Raw genomic sequence first — 22,276 nt, 5'->3', positions numbered from 1 at the left:
ACTTTTATAAGAAAGCAATTACTCAACAAATCCATCAAATAAGAAAATATATCATTTTGCAACCCCATAAAACAATATTTTATGAATTAAGAGGAATTTTTCTTTCTTTGTTTTGATGAACAAAATTTAAATAAATTAGTAAATGTTATTTTGATCTGTATAATACAACTGTGGACAACATCAAACCTTGGTTTTTTATAAAAATAAATATAAAAGTACTAAAATGCATATCAATACTGCAGTGTTGGTATATCATATCTAGCCACACAACTATAAAATATCCCATAATTCTGCAGTGTTTTTTACAATAGCAATAAATTCTATTTTCTACTTATTACCTGTACATGTATGATTATTTTCTAAACAGAAAATAGACACTCTTAATATAACAATATGTCAATTTCTTATTCTCTACTAATATTAAGCTTGTAGAACATTTAGAAAAATCTATATTCTGAATTTATCCTTTTTTTCCTATCCTACACAAACTTAATCATTAAACACCTAAGTAGAACTCTCATTTTGATTTTTTTTTTATCAGGAGATTACTAGTAGATGTTTATCATTTTTTTTTTTTTTAATTTTTAGTGTGTAATGCCGCTTCCAGTATGCTTGGCAGCATTTGTTTTTGTCAGTGAGGGAAGCTCTAGTACCTGGCAAGAATCTCCAACTTTTGAGAAGAAAATTGGAAATTTTTGTCAATCAAAATTGATGTCCAAGAGCTTGCCAAGAGATGAAAACCTCATAACTGACACCGATGCTCACTTTTGCAATAATATTTGGTAAGAAAACATAAATTTCATGATATACTTGAACAACAATTACGGGATGGTAAATTAATCACACTCTATAAAAGAAATATCTTACAAAACCAATATATGTTGACATACACGAAATTAAAATAATTTTACTATTACAAACTTAAATTTGTTGACAACAATTGCATTTGCTTACCAAACCATGTCAGATCTAGCTAAAATTCCTCTACAAATATTTAGTATTACAGAAAATTACATTAGTTAATGTGTTATGAAAGCAACTGACAGAGTTGTCTAACTTTGTCTACCTTCACATACACGTAGCTACATCCATCTCATATTTCAAATTATATTTTATAACTTTTTTTTATTTCTCTCAAAATATCTTTTAAAGTAAATCAGTTTTAGGAGAAGGCATTGTCAGAGGTTACATTGGCTTTAAAATCATCTGTTCTTTGTTATTTCTTCAATTTTCAGAATTAAGTACAAATGTATTGAATATGTGAAAAATTGTAGGATATTTTTATTTTCTGAAGAATCTAAGTATTATGAAGAATTTGAAAATCTTTTTATTGTGGTGGTTCAGTTTAAAAAAGTGCCTCCAAATTTAATGCTGAAATAAAATTGTTGGTCAATTTAAAGTAAAAGTTAGCAGAGAAATCGTAAAAAGAGTTAATATACATTATATAAAATGAATAAATTTACTCTTTAGTAATTTAAATTTTCACCAAAATTAAAAATAAAGTAGTAAAAGTAATTTATACAAACCTGAAACACTATTTTAAAGAAGACATGCATTTAACAATCTTATTTCATTGATTGAAAAAGAAAATACAACTGTAATGTCAGCCATGTAGTTGTGAGGAAAAATAAAGAACTGAAGAAGGCCAATGGCCGAAATGTCTCAAAAACTGTTTTGTTGATAAAAGAATCTTATTTCAATCAGGAAAAGATCACAAGAACAGAAGTTATTTACACTAGTCCGACCTTGTGAGGGCTGTATAGCCAGCCAAGGTCGTTAAAAACTTCCATCATCATCATCTACACTAATTTTTTTTACAGAAGGGATTATATACTTAATAAATGATTTTTTTATCAATTGGTTTATTGGTTCACATAATTTCATGGCTTTCCATTTTTTATGCAAATTGGTTATAATTTTGAAGACCTTCATTGTGTAGTTAGATATCTTTCACTTGATTATTGCCATTATTGATAACATCCAGAGCAATAAAGACAATTTTTGAAAATTGCTTATGATCTACATTCAACAATAGGATTCAAAAGATAAGAATAGCTCACAAAGATTCCAGGTGAGCAAGTCAATCAGTGTAGAACTTAGGATAACTAGTTACAAAGACATATCTATATAACAAAAAGAGCATCAATTAGCTTTTTTAAAAATTATTTCATTGCCTTATGTTGAGCTCATTTGTAGCTTAGGACGATATTTGTTTGTTTAATTGATGTTTAAGTTTGCCCTGTAACTTCTGTTTTTGTTTGTTTTATACTGTGATGTATCTTTTTTCACACTTTATACATACTTTCTGACGAAAATCATTGATTCCTTTCTTCATTTCTTCATATCTAACCTATACAAGTTTTGTATGTCCCCTTGCTAATTTAAGTAGTTGTCGTGGAAACTTTATACTTACTTCTTTCCTTCCTTCTTTGTTCGTTTCTTGGCTTCTGGACGTTTCAATTTAAGCAGCAAGAAAGCAGGCTCTATGGTTCTACCAAGGAATGGTGGATTTGTAACATCATGAACCATCAACACATACTCTCCTGAAAAAGACAGTATGTATGGGAGGTAACTCTAAATAATAAAAATTAATATTATAAAATAAGCCTGTTTTAAAAGTATATTGTAATGCCATAAGTCGTGAAAAACATTTCTGAAGCCATTAGGTTCAGGGTTTTGGACATAATTCCCCCATCCCCCATTGCATTGTTAAATATCAGAGTTCGTTTTTTCCAGGTCTTAGGGACCTCCAATCATTTTACTTGGAGAAAGGATGCAACTTGGGGAATATAGCAGCTTCTAATCAAATGTAGGTCAGAAATATTTCCTATCTTCTAAAGTTTAAGATCCAAATTACATTTTACATACAACCTACAATGATATAGCCTAAAGAATGTGTCTTTAGCAAATACAAGGATGCAGTGAATTTGAAATTATAGTTTACATAATGTGTTTAAATCCCCTGTAAAATAAAAGTGGTACAGATATTGTCAGAAATCTATTTTCTCATTTTGTAAAATCAACAAACCTGTCTTTGCATATTTCTCTTCTAAAGCTTTTTCTTTCTGTCTTCTCATTTTATCCACTGAAAGAAATAAAACTATATGAATACTAAAATCATCTTTATGCAATTCTGTATCATTTAGTTTTTTTTTAAAATGAACATTTTGAGAATATCATTCATGTATTTTTATAACTTTGTGTCTATAAATATTGTGACTAATATCACTTTTTAAGATCATGGATTTTCCTTCACATGATTGAAATTGAACTTTAATGGGGAAATAATGTTGTATTGTGCAAATTGTCCACATATGTCTGCCACTGCCAAGAAATCCATTCAATGTAATACAGCTAAAATATTTGAGTAAATGATTGGGACCAAAGAATCTTTCATAATTTATTGTACATATATTTACAATCTTATCCAACATCTATTTAGGTATTTTTTTGGCTTATCAATAATTTGGTTGGCTACTGGAAGTCATGGATACTAGTGTTGTCAAATCGTACAATTTTGCCTAACCGGTTACTCAGGTAATCGTTCGACTGATTAAACGGTTAACCGGTAGTTTAAGTTGATGTTTGAGGGCCTTATCTATAGTACCCTACACATAGATATAAGATGTGGTATGAGTGACAATGTGACAACCTTCCATCCAAGTCATACATTAACGTTTTTATAATACGATGAATTGAAGTTTGTCCCTTGGTATTAAAAGGGTTGTCTGTGAAGATTCCTGACGAAGTTTGACTTTTGATAATCAAATTCACCGTATTAACTATGGCGTTTGTTCTATTTTCAGATTGAAAAATTAAAAAAAAAATCTCGATCTCATAGAATTTAATATGTCTGTCTGAAACCAATGATTCTCTCATTTTTTCTTGTTGTCTCCGAAAATAATGTCAAGTGTTTCGATTTGAAATGATTGAGCCAAACTTGTTACTCGTAGTATCAAGTATACATTGGTTTGCATTTCACAATTTTTGAGTTAGCATTTCTTTGTAAGTATGACAACGCCTTGCGGGACGGAATTTGCACATACAGAATATAAGGGGGGAATGAAATAATGAAGTAAATCATAAAATTGAATCCTATTAATGATTTAAAATTAGTGTTAAAAACATGTATACTAATTTTGTTTCTTCAAGATCTTGCCCCTAGCTAAGAGACAAGTTCTAATTAATTTCATATTTTTGGATTAACAATAGCAATCAATATACTGGACAATTGATCTGTCAAATTAATTACCACGTAAATTTATAAAGAAAACATAAAAATTTAATGATTTCAATACAAATTTATATTTTATAAATCTATCAAAATTGAAAAAAGTCCAGTTAACCGGTTAGCAATTTTGGTATTCGGTATTCGGTCGTTCAAACAGTTAACCGGTTAACCGTTGACAACACTAATGAATACTGATCATCCATCAAATCAATATTTTTCAAACTTTTAATAGTAAAATTTCTAAGCCCTTATTTGAGCAAAATACTTTTCATGCATTATCATTTAAAATAACAGGTTATAAACCTAAAACACATTTAATTCCATGCCATGACAGGTTAATAGTCATTTAACTATAAAATGCAATGAAATAAAAACAAATCAAGGTTCAACTGTAATCTGACAGAATATTCTTTGCCTTTTACAATGAAATATAACAACTTCTAAAATTTAAACATAAATAACAAAACTTAGACACTTATTGCAACATTTGTTTTACTACCATTGGTTGAAGACATCATTAATATCAATTGTATTTTCAGTCATCACTTGTACAAATTCTGTTTCTACTGCAAAATTCCTTTTTAAATCAATTGCATATATTACATAAATAATTTATTTTTCTCTCAATAAATTATAAATAAAAGAAAACATGAAAATAATGTTAATGTCTGGCCACCAACTGGGTTTGTTAAAACGTCGGCTACTGAATAACAGCCTTGGGTTTGTTAAACGTCTGGCTACTGAATAACAGGGTTTGTTAAAATGTTTGTCCACTAAATAACCTGGTCTGTTAAAATGACTGACCACTAAAAACTGGGTTTGTTAAAATGTTTGGGCACTTAATAACTGGGTTTGTTAAAAAGATCATGCCTGGGTAGTGTAAAAAAGTGCAGGGCATAACATGAAAATCTATATGCATCTGTGAAAACAAATCTGTAATTCAGTTAAAATACAATTCACATTAGGGGCATATTGTCTGATTTTGCTTTCCTCATTTTATTTAGTGAGAGTTATCTTTCCTTTGTAAAGATATTTTTAGTTTTCTTCTTAATAGAGCAATTTGTATATTACTTCCACTTATAAATAAATCAACTTAATATTTTGTCCTTAAAATCCACAGATACAGTAATATTAAGACAGTACAATAGCATTTTCTCAGCATGCTACCTATCATCAAGAAAGACAACTCTGCTAAAAATAGAGGAAAGAAAAACAAAGGAATCAAATTCATTAGATGATAAGGAATGTAAGAGCACATATTGGTTTCTACAGTCAATCTACATGCATCATAGTCTTACAAATTGAAGGAAGCTTTGCTACTGTAACAACTCTTTGCAATCCTGTGAGAAAATATTAAAAAGTTTGTATTTGTCAATAAATATCATTCCCAATATCAGACAAGAAAGACTATAGATAATATGTTCAAAATCACTAGCATCAAAACCTTGAGATCAATGTTGCGAATTTACATGTTTTTACCAAGGTGCTGAACAATATTATTACCCATAATCCTTAAGATGCCCAAATGGTAAATTAATATCCCTGAATCATGTTAGTATAACAATCATGGTATTAAAGGCTGGTTGTGTTGTGGTCTGAAATAACAGAATCTTGTGTAGTGGTCTAAAATAACAGAATCTTGTGTCGTGGTCTAAAAAAACAGAATCTTACAAATTGAATTGGATTTTGCAGCCGTATATGTTTTTCCTGTATGGATAACAAAAACATTTCAATTAGTTTACATATATCATATATAAAATAATAACCAATTTCATTATGATGCATATCAAATTTGAGTTTTCCTGCTGAGGACAATAATAAAACCTTTCCCCGGATTTTTTAGCATCACACAAGAAAAATTTGACAACTATGACCAAAAATTATTGCTTCAACTTTCTCTCTAAAAACTGACAGTAATGAAAAAAAATTCAGACTTTACCTAAATCTGTGTGTTTAATTTACATAACAACAACAAAGTTATACATATATTTTGTGCAGTAAAAACATAGCATAAATAATCACCTTTGCAGCATCCCTTTGCAAATCTATTTATGCCGAAAAGTTAATGTCTTTGTTGGAATAATTGAAAAAATATTGTTTTCCACACAAGTCAGTTGCATGATTTAAAATTTCACTTCTTTCTTTTTAATTTTTTTATGGGGACAAGAAATAATTCATTAGGTGAATATTTTTTTACTTGAAGAAAACATCGAAGATTATTTATTGCCCTTAAAGCTTTTTACCTCATAGCCTTATTTGAATATGTGATGTACCTATTAAACATGTATTATTTATATGTGTAGTGTACCTATTCATGAACATGTGTTTGAATAACATTTGTAAACAAACAAATACAACAAATAACAGTAATAAAATAACTTTGCTACAATCACCAAAAACAAAACAAAAATAGGTGATAGAAACATTCTCATTCCCTGTAAAGAATATAAATGTTTACCAGGACTGATACTGCTACATGTGTTATGTCTGACAACACCTGGAAAAGATTTACACATACTCAACATTTCACGTTTCCCATTATTAGTATTAAAATATAAGAGTATTGATAGTACTGTAAATATTCAAATAGTTTTTTTTTAGTAAAAATACATCTCATATGGTATTAATTAATCATCAGTAGAGATATACCCAAAGAAAAAGAGAGCGATGCTATTCTATCTTTCCCTCTGATGTAATTTTGAATAATGTAATGAATATATTATGGTTTATACATAAATATTTGATTTTAATGAGATGAATACATAAAAAAAAACGATTATGAGTGGAAACAGTCATTTTGAGCAGGACTGATCTTAAAAGACTGAACAACAAATTATTACTTCCTTTCAATCCTTTAATTCTATCAAACATTTCTACAACTATCTAGAAACATTGCATGCAGTAAAATTAAACTTTTTTAAAAGTGTTGAGATAGATTGTCACAAAGAATTCAATGAATTCAATGTTTAAGTCCAATGCATTATGGGTATTTTTTTCATTTCAAAAGTATACACCAGAACATTGTAATTGGTTAACATACTGAAAGTCCAAAACAATGGATATCCAACCAATGGCATAAGTTTATTTCATTTTGGTGTATGAAAATGAAATTACCCATAAACTGTTAGATTTTGAAATTATGAATTGCATGAAAAGTAAAAGAACAAAACGAGACCAACTGCAAGAACAAAACTGGAACACTACTGAATTTAAATCTTGAAATTCATCTTTACAAAGCTTAAAATTTATGTAAGGATGTATTTCAGATCATGTTCAATTCAAAATGACTATCTCAGATGTTATTAATATAACTTTGGATATTCTATAACCGAAACAATTACCCGTGGAATATCGTCTTGGTGAAGAATCTGAAAATATTGTATATTGTACTATAACTAACACAAGAATATGCCTTTATATGTTTGATGACTCAAGAAAACACAGACATTTAGCAATCATACAAAATTGTTGATTAAAAGAAATAAAAGCCTACAAAACAAACCAGCAATAAGTCAGTGTATGCCCTACATGGTATGGTAAAAGCCTTATAAGTATGTCAACTGATCGTAAACAATGCAGTGTTTTCCTAAGAGCCTTTAAGCATCATGTTAATGCCTTTTTAATTCTATTTTTCAATCCTCACAAAAATCCAAATCATTTACTTATAAAATTATTTAAAAGCTGGAAACCAGATAGATTAGAAAAAACTCTCACATTGACCTTTCAGTGGTATATATACCAGCTAATTAAGAAGACATTGAACTTTCCATGACTAGAAAAATGTACCATTTTGGAAGCTTGTCAGGACACTTTACAAAAATTTAAGGGGAGAGCACTGCATTGATTCTATTTCAAAATTTTATAGTTCTCAAGAAAACAAGAGAAAGTCATCTTTAACTGCCGATATTTGCTCATTTCAAATATAACCCATAAGAGATATTTTGTGTGTAAAAATATGATTTAGCAGAATGCACATTTCAATATTCCTTTATAACATATGCATTTTATATTTATTGTGAACAAATTTTGTGGATTGTGCAGGGGATACTTTAATAAGTAACAAATAAAATATCTTATCGAACCACAGATGAATTATCACGTTGTGGTTGGTTAAACACCGTCAGATGGTGACCCCCTATGAGACCCTATGGGGTAAGTCAGTTTTATATGGGGTTCATGACGCATTAATGGCGACGTCATCTTTAATGTTGTTGTGTTTCATTGTTTATTTCTCAACAAAACGCTGCAGAAAAAGTCCAGCATCCGATAAATTCGTTATACGTTTAATACTGACCCCCTACGGATCCATAGAGGTTGAATAAAATTCATAGGGGACTCTGCCTCACCCCCTATGGATTTTACTAACCCTCTATGGATCGGTTTGGGTCAGTAGCGAACCATATAACTTATAATTGTATTAAAAAGTTTTATGCTGAAGTGCTTGAAAAAGGTAAAAAAAAAATATAATCCACAAAATTTGTTTTTGTCAGAAAATTGAACTTGGTCCCAATAATTTTTGTAATGTTTGGATATTTACCCTTATTAACCGATCCTCTTCTGTCTATGTTACCTGAAAATTTGGTAGGAAAACATATTTTAAGGGTTTCTGACAGGTATAAAATATGAATATAGACATTTCTTATTTGGAAAGCATTATGAAATTTACAGAAAAAAGATCAAATAAAATATAAACATGTACTACAGAATTTAATAATTTTAGGAAATTTGATTCAGGCTTATCATCATTAAAAAAAAACAACAATTAAGCAAAATACATTGTTTTTATTTCCCTAGCTGACCAAAAATATTCTTTGCATATTTCAAATATAAAATTTATTAATCATCTAAATAATGTAAGCTACCCAGTATAAAACTGACCTAATAGACTAAGTTATTCCTGAACAAAAATGTTTTACATGAACAGGCTAAGGACTGGATTTAGTTTAGTTTAATAATATTTTATTCAATGAGAGAGAAAAACAGAATATGTTACATTAATGGAAACAAGAGCATGCAGAAATATAGTCTGTAAAAGGTTGTTGCAATTTTGTACTTTTTAAACAAACTGGAAAGAAATTTCAACTTAATGAAAGATAGAGTTAGAACAAGGTAACAGGTAGTAATTATGTAGGAATGAACAGGACACCAGTATACCAAATTGAATGCATGCATATCAATTATAAAACCTTTAATTATGTTAGTTTTATATCTATTAAGATGAGGGGGATTATTTTCAGGTAGGATTTAAATACAGCATAATTTTACCAGGATCATGAATTGTCTGCCTCCTCTGCTCTGGAACTATTTGGAAAATATGCCATTAAAGTATCAATATCAATCATTTTATATCTCTCTAATATTTACCTTAAAATAGCTGAAGGTTTCTAATATTTTATTACATTCAGAATTAGGAATTAAGTATTTTATTTATTGGGGTTACATCATTATTTATGGGATACCAACTTTTGTTGTTTTGTATATATATCTTTAGCACTTTTACTTACAAAATTAAAACAAGGAAACAGATTAAATTCTATCAAAATATGATTCAATTTTGTATCATTTTAAAATATACTTAGAAAAATAATGATGCAATGTTAAATATAAGGGGATGAAAAAAACCCAGAATCATTCATTGCAAATGAACCTACATTCAAAGACTAATAGAATATCATCATCAAGTTAGAAAAAAATTGTTATATCCTCAAATAATAAAAATAAGAATTATCTGACGACAGTTTACACTGTTTCTTATATTTCTTCTCAAATACAACTCCCACCATAATAATTACTGTTAGATGAACAATATTTTATAACTGTGATATAGAAAACAATTCTCGCATGCTTTAGTGACTGTTACATTGAATTTGTTACAAGTGGTTATATCAAGTAAGGGGGACAACTTGTGAACAGAGACAAAGTAAGGGAGACAACTTGTGAACAGAGACATAGCATTAGACATTTAACAAAATCTACCAAATCAGCAAAATGAAAATAAATAAATCAAGTAAAATTTGTATCTTCCATTTAAATTTATTTGTTAATATATTTTGTCATAAAAGAAAATAATTTAACTACTAACTATACACGTCTTGCTATGCCTCTTTTCTGTTTAATTTAACATAACCTGAAATATCTTGATGATTTGATCAGCATAATTGAAAATCTAACTATCAATTTATCATTACTGATAACAAATATGAACTCTATCAGGATGTTCATGAAAAAATGATCTCTTTAGAATAAATCGGTTTTTCCCCCCAAATATATCACCTAATTTCCTTTCATGAGAGATTTAACTATATAAAAGGTGGGCAATTCAAAACAACAAACTGTAAAATGGGAAATTTTTCTTAATTTTGTTATTAAATTTATTTCCTTATGTCAATTTCATCTTCAAAGAAGAATAGAGAAAGTGATACCAAAATGCGAAGTTAAAACGACCAAAATGAGTTTGGCTTTTAAATTGTGAAATTTATTCTCTGCTAAAATAACTCCTTTCACAGCAGAATGAAATGAAGTAAATCATCTGTAGCTAGAATATCCATGTGATCAAATCAGCAAACATTATACTGTCAATAAAACAATGGTTACAAATTTCTGTGTAATTTTAGAGAAAAGAAACATGATGTAACTCAAAGATTGTGTTCTTTCTGGAATATTAAATGAAAATAACAAGGTACATGAAGTGCATTTTAAAACACTGATTCTAAATATAAATGCATGATGAATTTTACTGGTTGTTTGTATGTTTAGACAGACAAAAAAAACTGGGATAACATTGATGGAAAACATACCAATGGATGATCTTCTATCATCTGAAAATATCAAAATGTTTAACTAAATATTACTTCTTTATATCTCCTGAAATTGATTGCTGCAAAACTTTGATTATGATTGGTATCTATGATAATGTCATAGTAATATTTAATTTTGGATGTTACACATCTTCTGATTGGCCAAAAGTGTTTTTTCTATAAGCTCATAGACATAATTTTGTCATGTGACTGTGACGTCACTGATGTTTTTTTTTTCAAAATCTACTCCTTATAAATGAAATTCAGGATTAAATTATAACAAATGACTGTAAAAAATTTCTGTCTATGAAGAAATAACATAAAAAATGTGGTGCACACTGAATTACCAGCATAGTGGCTTATTTAAAAGTGTGCATCACATTTGTAAGGCTACTTTGAATAAGGTAATGTTTATAATGAAATATGGGCTTATCAAATACACCAAGAAAATAGAAAATAACAAACCAAAAAAAAATGCCGCTTAAACTGCTGCTGAGAACTAATCATGAAAACAGTAAACACAATCATTAATTAATTGACAGCGTACATGGAGATTTCTATTATCACTACTTTAAAAATAAAACAATAACACATTATGTTGTGACGTAATGGTCAACAAAATCATGAATATGGGAGTTAATAGCCTACACAATACAAAAAAACAATTCATGTAAAAATATATAACAACAATCTGTTCACAATCAACAGCATGCCTATCTTTATCCATTATCTTCCTTTATCACTTTTAGTTTCTGCTCCTCTAAAGACCATCAAAACTGTATATAAATAATCATTCAATTCTAACTCCTTTTGAAGAAAATAACAACATTAATAGTGTTTAAATAGTGATAGATGGGTATGGTATTACAATTTTTAACATATATATCAGCAATAGTTCTATAAACTGTAACAAAGAACTTAATTCTCCCACCTTTGTTGATAGCTGGTTTCCCTCTTGATGAAGATTTCTTATCATTCTCTGCTTCTTCCATAGCAACAAATGGTCTGTACATAGGTGGCGCTGGTGCTAGATACACATCACTCCACACACAGACACCCTCCTCTGATCGACAATTAGGTACTGGAGGTGGAAGTGGAACGGATTCTGTTTCTATAAATAGAAGGATATTATTAGTTACATAGTGTGTTAGTGACCTAATACTATACATACAGGGTCAGTAAATTCCATAGGGGTGAGATTGAAGCTTTCACCCCATATGGAATTTACTGACCCTGTATATATAGTATTACGTCACTAGCACACTATGTCAAGAATTTATCTTACAGACTATCTTTATTTGTTGAATTTGGACTACAGTTGTCTCATTTGCAATCATACCACACAGGGACTCTCTATACTCAAAAGTCCCTCTACCACATCTTCTTATTTTTAAGTTTTTTTAAGGAATTAATATCAGTTTTCACAGAAGGCAATGTACAGGAAAAGAAGACGGTTTGAATTTGTTGTATTTGTTGATATCTGCATGACATGCATATTCTCATTTTGGGGGAACAAGCTTGTCTTTTACTAGGTGTTATGCCTCAGTCATGTGTTGGTTAATTTTGTTACTACAGTTTTAATTTATGTAATTTACCTATGTTAGTGTTAATATTTGTCACAATGAACTTTGATCCATTTATATGTCTTTTGTACAGAATTTTCCTAAAAACAATTTACAGGACCCTAATATTATTAACTAATTTAGTTAATCTAATTTATCAATAGTGTAAATGCAATCTCATTAAAATCCGATGTTCTGATACGCTACCTGGATTTACACTATTTATAAATTGTATCAGAACATCGGAATTTTAATGAGATTGGTGTAAATGTTCATTTTTATATTTGTTCACATTAAGTTTCCTTGTATCAGCAAAACATTATCTTGAGAGTTTCTGTTCTTGTTGGTAAATAACTTTTGGTGACACAAAAGTATAAATAGAGGAAAGATTGCACAATAATCAGTATATTTCAAGCTATGATTTCCTCCATTAAGGTGGTACCTAACACTTTCACTAAAATCAATTTGGCTCGTTTCATTTTCATAAAATTTTGACAAAGTATTTACTCTGACCCTTTGACAAAAATATAAAAATTTCAAAAAATTTGAACCAACCATTTTATCAGAAAAATTACACTGGTTATATAGAAGTTTGACAAACACTAATTTTGATCATTGAGAAGCTTAATATTCTCTTAACAACGCAACGTAATTCAAACGTTTAGCTGATTTTACAGAGTTATCTCCCTGTAGTGTTAGGTACCACCTTAAGTGAAATTAAGATAAGTCGATTGCTAGCAAAATATTTGATTAACTTTATCTGTTGTATTTCTTTATATGTGTTATACTGGTATAATTATTTGAAACAACATAGTTAAATAAATAAACTTCCATGTAACTTTCAATATCATTGACTTCACCAGAGGCTAACGTAATGGTGGTTAGTACAATCTAAAAATCTAAAAAACCTGAATCATAACAGTAAGATTTTTGTCTACTTCTCCACTGTCTTCTACACACTTACCCGTTGTTGTGTTATTAGGAATTTCATCTGCCTCTTCTACCCCTCCACCACTGTTATCTACGCCATCATCCTTCTCTTCATCCTGTTTCTCATTCTCTGTCAATTTTTCTCCATCTTCTCCTTCTTTTGTCTCTTCTTCTTTATTGTTCTGATTTTCATCTTCATCTTCTGTTGAAAAAGAATACTATTTAGGACATGAAATGAATTAAAGACTTCTACTTGTGTATTTATGTTCCTCCAATAATGAAGGACTCAGATAACTTAATCAATTCATTGTCAATATAATAAGACAATAAACAACAGTCATTCAAGTGGGAGGTTAAGCTTGCCATAAATCCAGGTATAACCCAAAATGCCTATACAAGTCAGGAATATGAGTTTTTTTATTCGTTCTGTTGGTGGATAAAGCCTTGTTTTATCTTGTGTTTTTCATGATATTGAATAATACAATATCAAACTTCAAATCACAAAAAATCCAAATCTAAAAACACAATATTTTGGGCTATTGAAATAGAATGCTTCAAGAGAATATTTTATCTTATCAAATAATTTTACTGGTTTGAGATCTGAGCACAGGATTTTCAAGAACGAGACTTACAAATTTCAGTTATAACAGACATCTAACAAAGACATATTCCAAATTGTTGATGAATAAGTTTACACTAAAAAAATACAAACTTATGATTGACTGAATATGTTACTCATATGAACAGTTTAACATGATTTAAATAACTTTGCGCAAGCAACACAAACATACTAGTCTTCATCCATTCACAGAAATTGGTATCCACAGATATAAATGAATCCACAGTAAACACATAAACAAATTGATGACAAACCTTTCAGATCTAGTTGTGTTTGAGATTGTGACAGTTCCTGCTCTTCATCCTCTTCTGATGGTCCATCGTTTTCCTGCTCCTGATTGGTCAGTGGGTAATGTACTACTTGATAACCACTGTACAAGTTTAAATTTATATTCTTAAACAAATATTTTTTCAAGAATTTATTATATTCAACTGTTGACCAACTTCATGTAATGATTTACATTGTCTGTGTTGTGGCATATAAATTCTTTATGTGCCTGTACCAAGCCAGAAACTTGTAATTCATTAGTTGTTGTTTTTTGCTGTATATCATATTTATTTTTTTGTTTATTGCTTTGTACATAAACCAAGCTGAAAGTTTTTTCATTTGAATTGTTTGACATTTGTTATTTTGGGGCCTCTTATAACTTACTGTACATAATGCAACTTGCTCTTTGTTGAAGGCAGAACAGTAAATTATTAATTTCTTTCAAAATAACTTGGTCTCTGGTTGAAAATTGTCTTATTGTCAATAATACAACATCTTTTTATTTTAATACTGTCTAGAAACGTCTGGAAATTCAGATATTAATTAGCTGGATAATTGCCAGAGCTACACACTAAACTAGAGTATCCAACAATATATTGGGTTACAGTAACTTACAATGGTGTATCTATTGGTTTGTCTTCTACATCCTCTATCATATCAAAGAGAGCAGAACCTTTAGATGGCTGGTAATATTTAAATCCTGCTGTAATCTGGATCTCTCTCCCTTCATCTTTAAAAAAATAGGTCAAAGGTCAATACCATTAAATATGATTATAAACTTTATTGTTTTACTTCCACATATACAGTTCAATGATATGTTAAAAATTAAACAGAATCCTGATATTATTTTAATATTGTTGTCATATTTAAAACCACTGTGCAAAGCATAAATCAGGAATATCCAAACCGGTATAAAAACAGGTGTTTCCATAGCTAGAAAGTTTATAAAAACATTAGTTTTTCCTTTACAGTTGTATTATCATAGGTGTTTGAAATACCCTGCATTTGTTTTTACCTGTCCTTAGTCAGGAATCTGATGTTCAGTAGTTGTCCTTTGCTGATGTGGTTCATCAGTGTTTTCATGTCTCAATTTTATATAGATTAGACCATTGATTTTTCCGTTTGAATGGTTTTACACTATTTATGTTGGGGCCCTTTATAGCTTTTTGTTCGATGTGAGCCAAGGCTCTGTGTTGAAGACCATACCTTGACCTATAATGGTTTACTTTTAAAATTGTGACTTGGATGGAGTTGTCTCATTGACACTTATACCAAATCTTCTTATATCTATTCAACACTTACCTCCGACCACTTCATTCTCATCATTCAGACATTGTACAGTAATTGTAAAAGGTGTTCCCTGTCGTATAACCATGGGTGTATTCTCTACGACAATGTGAAGTTTACTAGCCATCTTAGCAGGGAAACCCTTCAGCCACATCCCATCGTATATAACACCTGATATATGTCTGTATAAACCATGACCATGGAATTCATCATTGTCAAAGTTTCCCTGTAAACAAGGATATTTTGGGTCTCAAATGTTACTATTGCTTACAAAATAATAAATGTTACAAATAAATTCCTAATGACTACTAGGAATGTGTTAAACTCAATTTTCATGACAATATTGACAGAAATGTGAGAAATAATTTATACTATTGCATATATGTTGTATATTTATGTACACAGGCAAAATTGCAACGCATGTAAACGCATGTTTACCACATCTTTTTTTATTATACTGACCTTAATTATCAGCAAGAATATCAAGCAAGCTCGCAAGGATGATATTTGAGCTTATGAAGTAAGTAGTAAGTATCAAAAAAATAAGAACAGCTCTTTGTAAGAACCAGGCAGGGCTCCATATACATGTGATTTATGAGGGTTTCAGATTTTATCTATAAATGGCCTAGAAGAAGCAGTAACTGGATACTGCTCAAAAAATAAATATGAGTTGGAAAATACGAGTGGTTGCCATGGTAATGGACACTCTATTTTTTGGTTGTGAAGTAAAGTAAAAATGTGATTAGTCATTATTTTTTTTATTAGCAATCTTGTCTTATCTGTATGTTTTTCTTTGGTTGAGCATAAAGTAAGTTAAAATAGTAAATAAAACTACTTTAACATATTCCAAACATTTGAATAGTTTTTCAGTTGTTTGAATGAAGTCATGTGCATTTCATTGATATATTGACATGAATGGGTGCATTAGGTGTTGCTGCACTGATACATGATGTCATTTCATTATATTTTTGAGTATCAAGTCCTATCCACAATAAAGTTGTTCTTACATCAAATATAGATCCATCAGCACAGTGTAATACTCCGGGTCCATGTCTCTTGTCTGCAACCCAGTATCCCTCGTATCTGTCACCATTACTGAAAAGTACCAATATAATAAGGTCAACTCAAGAAATTATTATAAATGACAATAGTTTGGATATTCAGGTGCTAAGATGGTTGGATAAGGCAGGTTGAATTAACTCAAATGACATATTAACATGACTAAGGTATAATCAAGTGTTGAATTTATCTATAAACAAAGTAGGTGTGTGATACTTAGTACGGTTTTCTATAGACAGGTGCTTGCTCTTCAAAAGGTCAATTAAATCAATTAAACAATATTAAAATCTGTGTCATCATCATATTAAACTTGTGGATCACTGATTTTTTGTTGTTGGGCATTTTCCCATTAATTAGGTTAATTTCAATGACCGTTTTCATAAAAGTTAAAAGACAACTAGCTTTATTTTTAACAATACATGTCGACAAAAGTCTTTAAACTATTGATATTATTAATGAACAATTATGTTCTGACACGTAATTATAAAATTCCAAACTAACACGCTTACATTGAATGATTAATTCATTAAATGTCTAATTGATAAAGTGTAAATGTCACATATAGTTTCTAAACTGTTTCAAAGCAAATTAAAAGATTTTAATTCTTCTTCATAATTTTTTTCTTCTTTGAAAGTCAGTTGAGTATTAAAACAATGTTTATTTTCCTATCACTTGATATTCTAACAAGCTTTATCACCACTCATTATATTGTATTAATTCAAAATTTGCTGTCTTCTGAAAGTATTTTTTATTCAAAAGGTTGCTTTACTATAAGATAAGCCATCAAGTGAATTTTGCTCTGCCATCAAAAGCCATTGGAATTCCCTATTCTTGTTTTTTCAAACGCAAGATACATTCTTTAAATCTATATACACTTCCAAATTTGAAACCATGAATACATAATTCTGTGAAAAGATAGTTTCTTACAAATTGTTATTCAGGAATAAATGTAATTTTATAGAACATTAGTTTAGATATACATGTATATATATTTATATTTATGTTTAGTTTCAGATGAAAAGTTATACGATAAATTATTAGTATTAAGTAATTCCATTAAAATCAGAAGAATTAATTCTCCAAGATAGTCACACAAACCAAAAATGCAAAAAACATCTAATAGCAAAAACTGGCAAAAATGTATAAATGATTGAACTTCATTAATATGATAATGTATCACTCTTTTACTTTATTAATCTTCTAATTCATACCATTAAGTCTAACACCTACAGGATTTATTTCCATTTTCCAATTGAAAAATACCATCTGTTAAAGAAATAACAAAGGGCTATCAAGAGCCTGAAACGTACACCTGTATTTCAGAGGAGATTTTAAAATATTAGCAAACTTGATGAACAAATTGTGTAAAATTGTCTTTAAAGGGAAATAACTCCTTAAGGGGTCATTTGACAATTTTGGTCATATTAACTTTTTTGTAGAACATTATTGCTGTTTACAGTTTATATTTAAGAAATAATTCCTTCATGTCATGCTCTATGCTCATTTTAACATGGGTAGGCATTATATTTGTCGATATTTTACACTGAGCATTAGCGAGGTGTAAAATGTGGTCAAATATAATGCCTACCCATGTTAAGATGAGCATAGAGCATGACATGAAGGAATTATTTCGATTCTTATATGACAAATACAATATATTTATAGCTCGAAGCGTACGAAAATACCGTAAGAATGTTTGGCTGTTCCCGTTTCCTCCCCGAGGAGTTATGTTTATTACATTTCATATTTGATAAGATTAAGAACTACAAGCATGGTAAATATATGTTGTTTGATAAAAATATATAATAATAGTTTATGTTAGCTGCTTAAATGTAAATATTTAAAAGGATAACGATGGAAATAACGTTAATATAAACAGTAAGTCTGTGCGTATGTGTCAAACATATTTTTTGTGCTCATTAGAACACGGCATTGTTAACAAAGCGTAATAAGGACGTCATACTAGAATTATCTATAATAATATTGTATTATAGATAATAACGCAAAATTTTTTTTTTTTGTTAAAACTACCAATTCGGTGGCAGCAACCCAACAATACTTATAGGTTGTTCTATTTGTCTGATAATTTCAGGACCACTAGATCTTGACCAATTAATTTTTTTCACCCCCTGTCAGTTTTGCTCTAAAAGCTTTAGTTTTGAAGATATAAGCCAAAAACTGCATTTGAGCCATATGTTCTATTTTTAGCCATGGCGGCCATGTTTGTCAATGGATCAAAACTTCAGATGAATTTATAAACAAGATACCTTAAGGAACATTTAGTTAAAGTTTGAAGGTATTTTGCCCAGTAGTTTCAGAGGAGAAGATTTTTAAAATAGTTTTTGACGACAGAAGACTATGTACGCCAAGTGATGGCATAAGCTCACATGGGGAGATTGGGGACCTTTCGGGCCCAGGTGAGCTAACAATGGAGAACCTTAGATTGATGTACTGACAGATGAGTCCCCCTATTTCAATTTATTGAAATAATCAATACAATTCTGCTTTGAATAAATTATTATAGAAATTGGAAAGTTCAAGGTTAAGTCATGGATATTCAACATTATTCTGCTTTGATTTTTTTTATGTTTGAATGTGGATAATCAGCCAGAAACAAATTTCCCTTCAAATGACAATAATATAGTAATATCTCCTCAGATGTATGTATGATTTCATGATGTTAACACACATATATAGATAAACAAGGCACACACTAGCAAAACATTAAAGAGAAGATTATGTGTAATGAAAAAAAAATATGGCTTTACTAAGAAAGAAATGAAATGATAAAATTCTTTAAATTGTTAAAAAAACATGAAGTCTATAATGAGAAAAAAAAGTATCTTTATATTCAGTCATTAAATGTTAAAAAATAAAACATATATAGAATATTAAATCAGGCAAATCAAAGAATGAAATGAAATAATATCAAAATCAGTAAAGTTTAAATCAAATTATGATAAATCTAAAAGTTCTAAAAACAGTATTTTTTTATTTTTTTTAATGTCAGTTCATTGACAACAATATGTTTAGAATAAAGCCAAGACTTTAAACTTGTCTGAATAACTGTTCCATTAAAACTATATTGTTAAAAAAATAATACCATTAAAGCACAACCCTTACATGAAAAACATCAATTTCATGATAGTGACATTGTATTGCCATGCCAGGACTAGCTGTAAATAGTGGGATTTTTTCATGCTAAAAAGGACTTGTGATTAGGCTAGCAGTTAAGTGTCTATAAATATACTTTTTCCAATACAACAACAAATAGATCAGACACAAGTTTATGTTATAAATGTCTTTGAACTAGCTTACAGTAACTACAGGATTGGTAGCATGTATATTTATGTTGTGCTTCATTCTAGTCTGACTAGTCAAATCCTTTCCAACTGACTTTAACAATTCGCTCTAATAAAGTGCTGTAATACTACTGTTCCAGTTTAGGGTCTTAGTTGTTCAAGCTGGTTGTTGTTTCCCATATCTAATGTTTTTATATTGCTTTGAGCATAAATCAGTTGATTTTTTTTAAAATGTTTCAAATTTTGTCAACATGGTCAAACTGGGAACTTTTATAGCTTACTATACATATGGGTTTGGTCATTTTTGAAGGCATTCTTATATTTTTTTGTCTCATGTTGATAGTTGTCTCTTTGGCAATCATACAATATCTTATTTCACCGTGACTTTCTAGCGGACAAGAAGCCTTGTACTGCAACTTAAAAGTTTTGATAATTTTAAATGATAGTTGTTCATTTCTTTGTCATGTGGTCTATTGTGTGGACTTGTCTTATTGGCAATCATATCTCATTATTTTCATATTTTGTGTATAAGTATAGGACTTAGAAACCATAAATTACAAGGCTGTGCCATAATTTGAGGCAAATGAACACATATGGGCTTTGCTCATAGTTGAAGGCCGTACAGTGACCTATAGTTGTTAATGTCTGTGTCATTTTGGTCTTTTGTGGATAGTTGTCTCATTGGCAATCATACCACATCTTCTTTTTTATTTCAAAATAATTTTCAATGAATCTTTCAATCTCTGCAGATAAAAATTGTCAGCTAGCAAAAACAGAACTTCAAAAGAGTTCCTAGCAATAACACTGTAAGTAACATCATGCTATGATAAAGATAACAAACCAAAAAGCCAGAAAAATTTTAGCAGTGAAATTGTCTTATAAAGCTATAAAGATGTGAAAATTAAAAAATACCTGGTTTTATCATATCTCATTGGCCTACAAACAGGTTATAATACTTATTGCTGTAAACACCACAAATCAACATACAACTTACAAAATAGTATAAGGCCGGAGAACACAGTTATTTCGTAGTGTATTTATTCAAAAAATGTAAATTCAGTTTGACAGCTTCAGATATATAGGTTCTCATTTTTGACCTTTTCAAACTGGACCAAATCCCTCCTTTACCTAAAATTCATGCTCCAAATTTTCTTACATGATATTTAATCCTGCTACTTACTATTTTATGCATGAAATATAAAAAAGAAAAAATTTTGAAGCTGCATGAACAAAATGTGCAAGTTATACACTGTTCACACTAGGGATTCTATTTGTAGACAACAAAGTCAAAGGATGATAACTGTGTCCCTGGACCATAAATACAGAGACAGGATTTAATAAATGATTTTTATAAATAATAAATAATATACATTATTTTTGTGTAGACAAAACGAATAACACTTTTAAAAAATTTGCATGAGGATAAGGACGAGATTATTCATGACAGTGGTGTAGAAATTGGGATACATTAGACAACTAAAAACTCCATAACAAATAATTGTAAATTATATATGTATATACAAAAACAAAAAATACAAATTTGATGCATATATCTAGAATACAAAAAAAATCTATAGAATTTAAAATGAATTGTTTAGATTAATTTTACAAGGAAAATAATATGAATTCAATTACAAAAAATAACATTCCTTTTTCGTTTAAGAGCATTTGCAATCACTGTAAAATTTATTTATTATGCAGAAATATTAAAAAAACCTAATTTGGATTACAAAACAACTTACGCATATACCATTCTTCCTTCCCCGTGCCTCATATTTCCCTGATAACCTCCATCATACTGAGTTAATGGGGTCCTCATTACACCATATCCTAAAATAAAGTAGACGCTTTCATATGACACAGGTTCCATTTCTTAGCTGTTAGAAAGAACACAACACATGAACATTACTTGTTTCAGATGTTTTAATGAAAAGACTTTGTGACTATCACTTATATACATTTGTACATAGGTATTCTTGATTGAGTACAATTAAAACATGCAAATGTCTTCTTCTTTTCTCAACAGTTTATGCTTATGTCCTTTAAAGTATCTAAATTTGAACTCCACTAATGAGTTGGTGAAGGACGAATGTGTCAGGCATACACAATCATAAGCCTGATATCTTTGATAAGCTCTTTTTTTATAAAACACTCAAATGGTAAAATAAACACTTGCATTCTCATCCTTACACAAACTATAGTACAGAGTTATAATGAGTATG

At 29.5% G+C, this 22,276-nt stretch overlaps 1 protein-coding gene across 32 annotated transcripts in view; it reads right to left on the bottom strand.

Annotated features, from left to right (window-relative positions):
* The window catches only part of LOC134722107 (MORN repeat-containing protein 1-like), a 40,988-nt gene that overhangs the window by 2,203 nt on the left and 16,509 nt on the right, over positions 1 to 22,276 (bottom strand). For 2 of the 32 annotated variants that reach the window (XM_063585621.1, XM_063585595.1), the window contains exons 4-19: positions 21,797 to 21,884; positions 20,967 to 20,990; positions 16,701 to 16,788; positions 15,709 to 15,919; positions 15,022 to 15,136; positions 14,394 to 14,509; positions 13,555 to 13,722; positions 11,960 to 12,139; positions 11,029 to 11,049; positions 9,497 to 9,532; positions 8,769 to 8,801; positions 7,573 to 7,599; positions 6,690 to 6,728; positions 5,530 to 5,571; positions 3,029 to 3,085; positions 2,414 to 2,543 (exon numbers count right to left, since the gene is read on the bottom strand). In XM_063585621.1, the coding sequence (XP_063441691.1) occupies positions 2,414 to 2,543; positions 3,029 to 3,085; positions 5,530 to 5,571; positions 6,690 to 6,728; positions 7,573 to 7,599; positions 8,769 to 8,801; positions 9,497 to 9,532; positions 11,029 to 11,049; positions 11,960 to 12,139; positions 13,555 to 13,722; positions 14,394 to 14,509; positions 15,022 to 15,136; positions 15,709 to 15,919; positions 16,701 to 16,788; positions 20,967 to 20,990; positions 21,797 to 21,884 (1,375 nt within the window). Of the gene's footprint in view, positions 1 to 338; positions 360 to 2,413; positions 2,544 to 3,028; positions 3,086 to 5,529; positions 5,572 to 5,902; positions 5,939 to 6,689; positions 6,729 to 7,572; positions 7,600 to 8,768; positions 8,802 to 9,496; positions 9,533 to 11,028; positions 11,050 to 11,959; positions 12,140 to 13,554; positions 13,723 to 14,393; positions 14,510 to 15,021; positions 15,137 to 15,708; positions 15,920 to 16,700; positions 16,789 to 20,966; positions 20,991 to 21,796; positions 21,885 to 22,276 lie in introns of all 32 variants that reach the window. The other 30 variants (XM_063585596.1, XM_063585600.1, XM_063585604.1 and 27 more) reach the window with 30 other exon arrangements.

The sequence above is a fragment of the Mytilus trossulus genome, chromosome 6, assembly GCF_036588685.1.
Source record: "Mytilus trossulus isolate FHL-02 chromosome 6, PNRI_Mtr1.1.1.hap1, whole genome shotgun sequence".
Lineage (NCBI taxonomy): Eukaryota > Metazoa > Mollusca > Bivalvia > Mytilida > Mytilidae > Mytilus > Mytilus trossulus.
The sequence above is the reverse complement of the archived record's forward strand: the minus strand, read 5'-3'. Positions and strand labels throughout refer to the sequence as shown.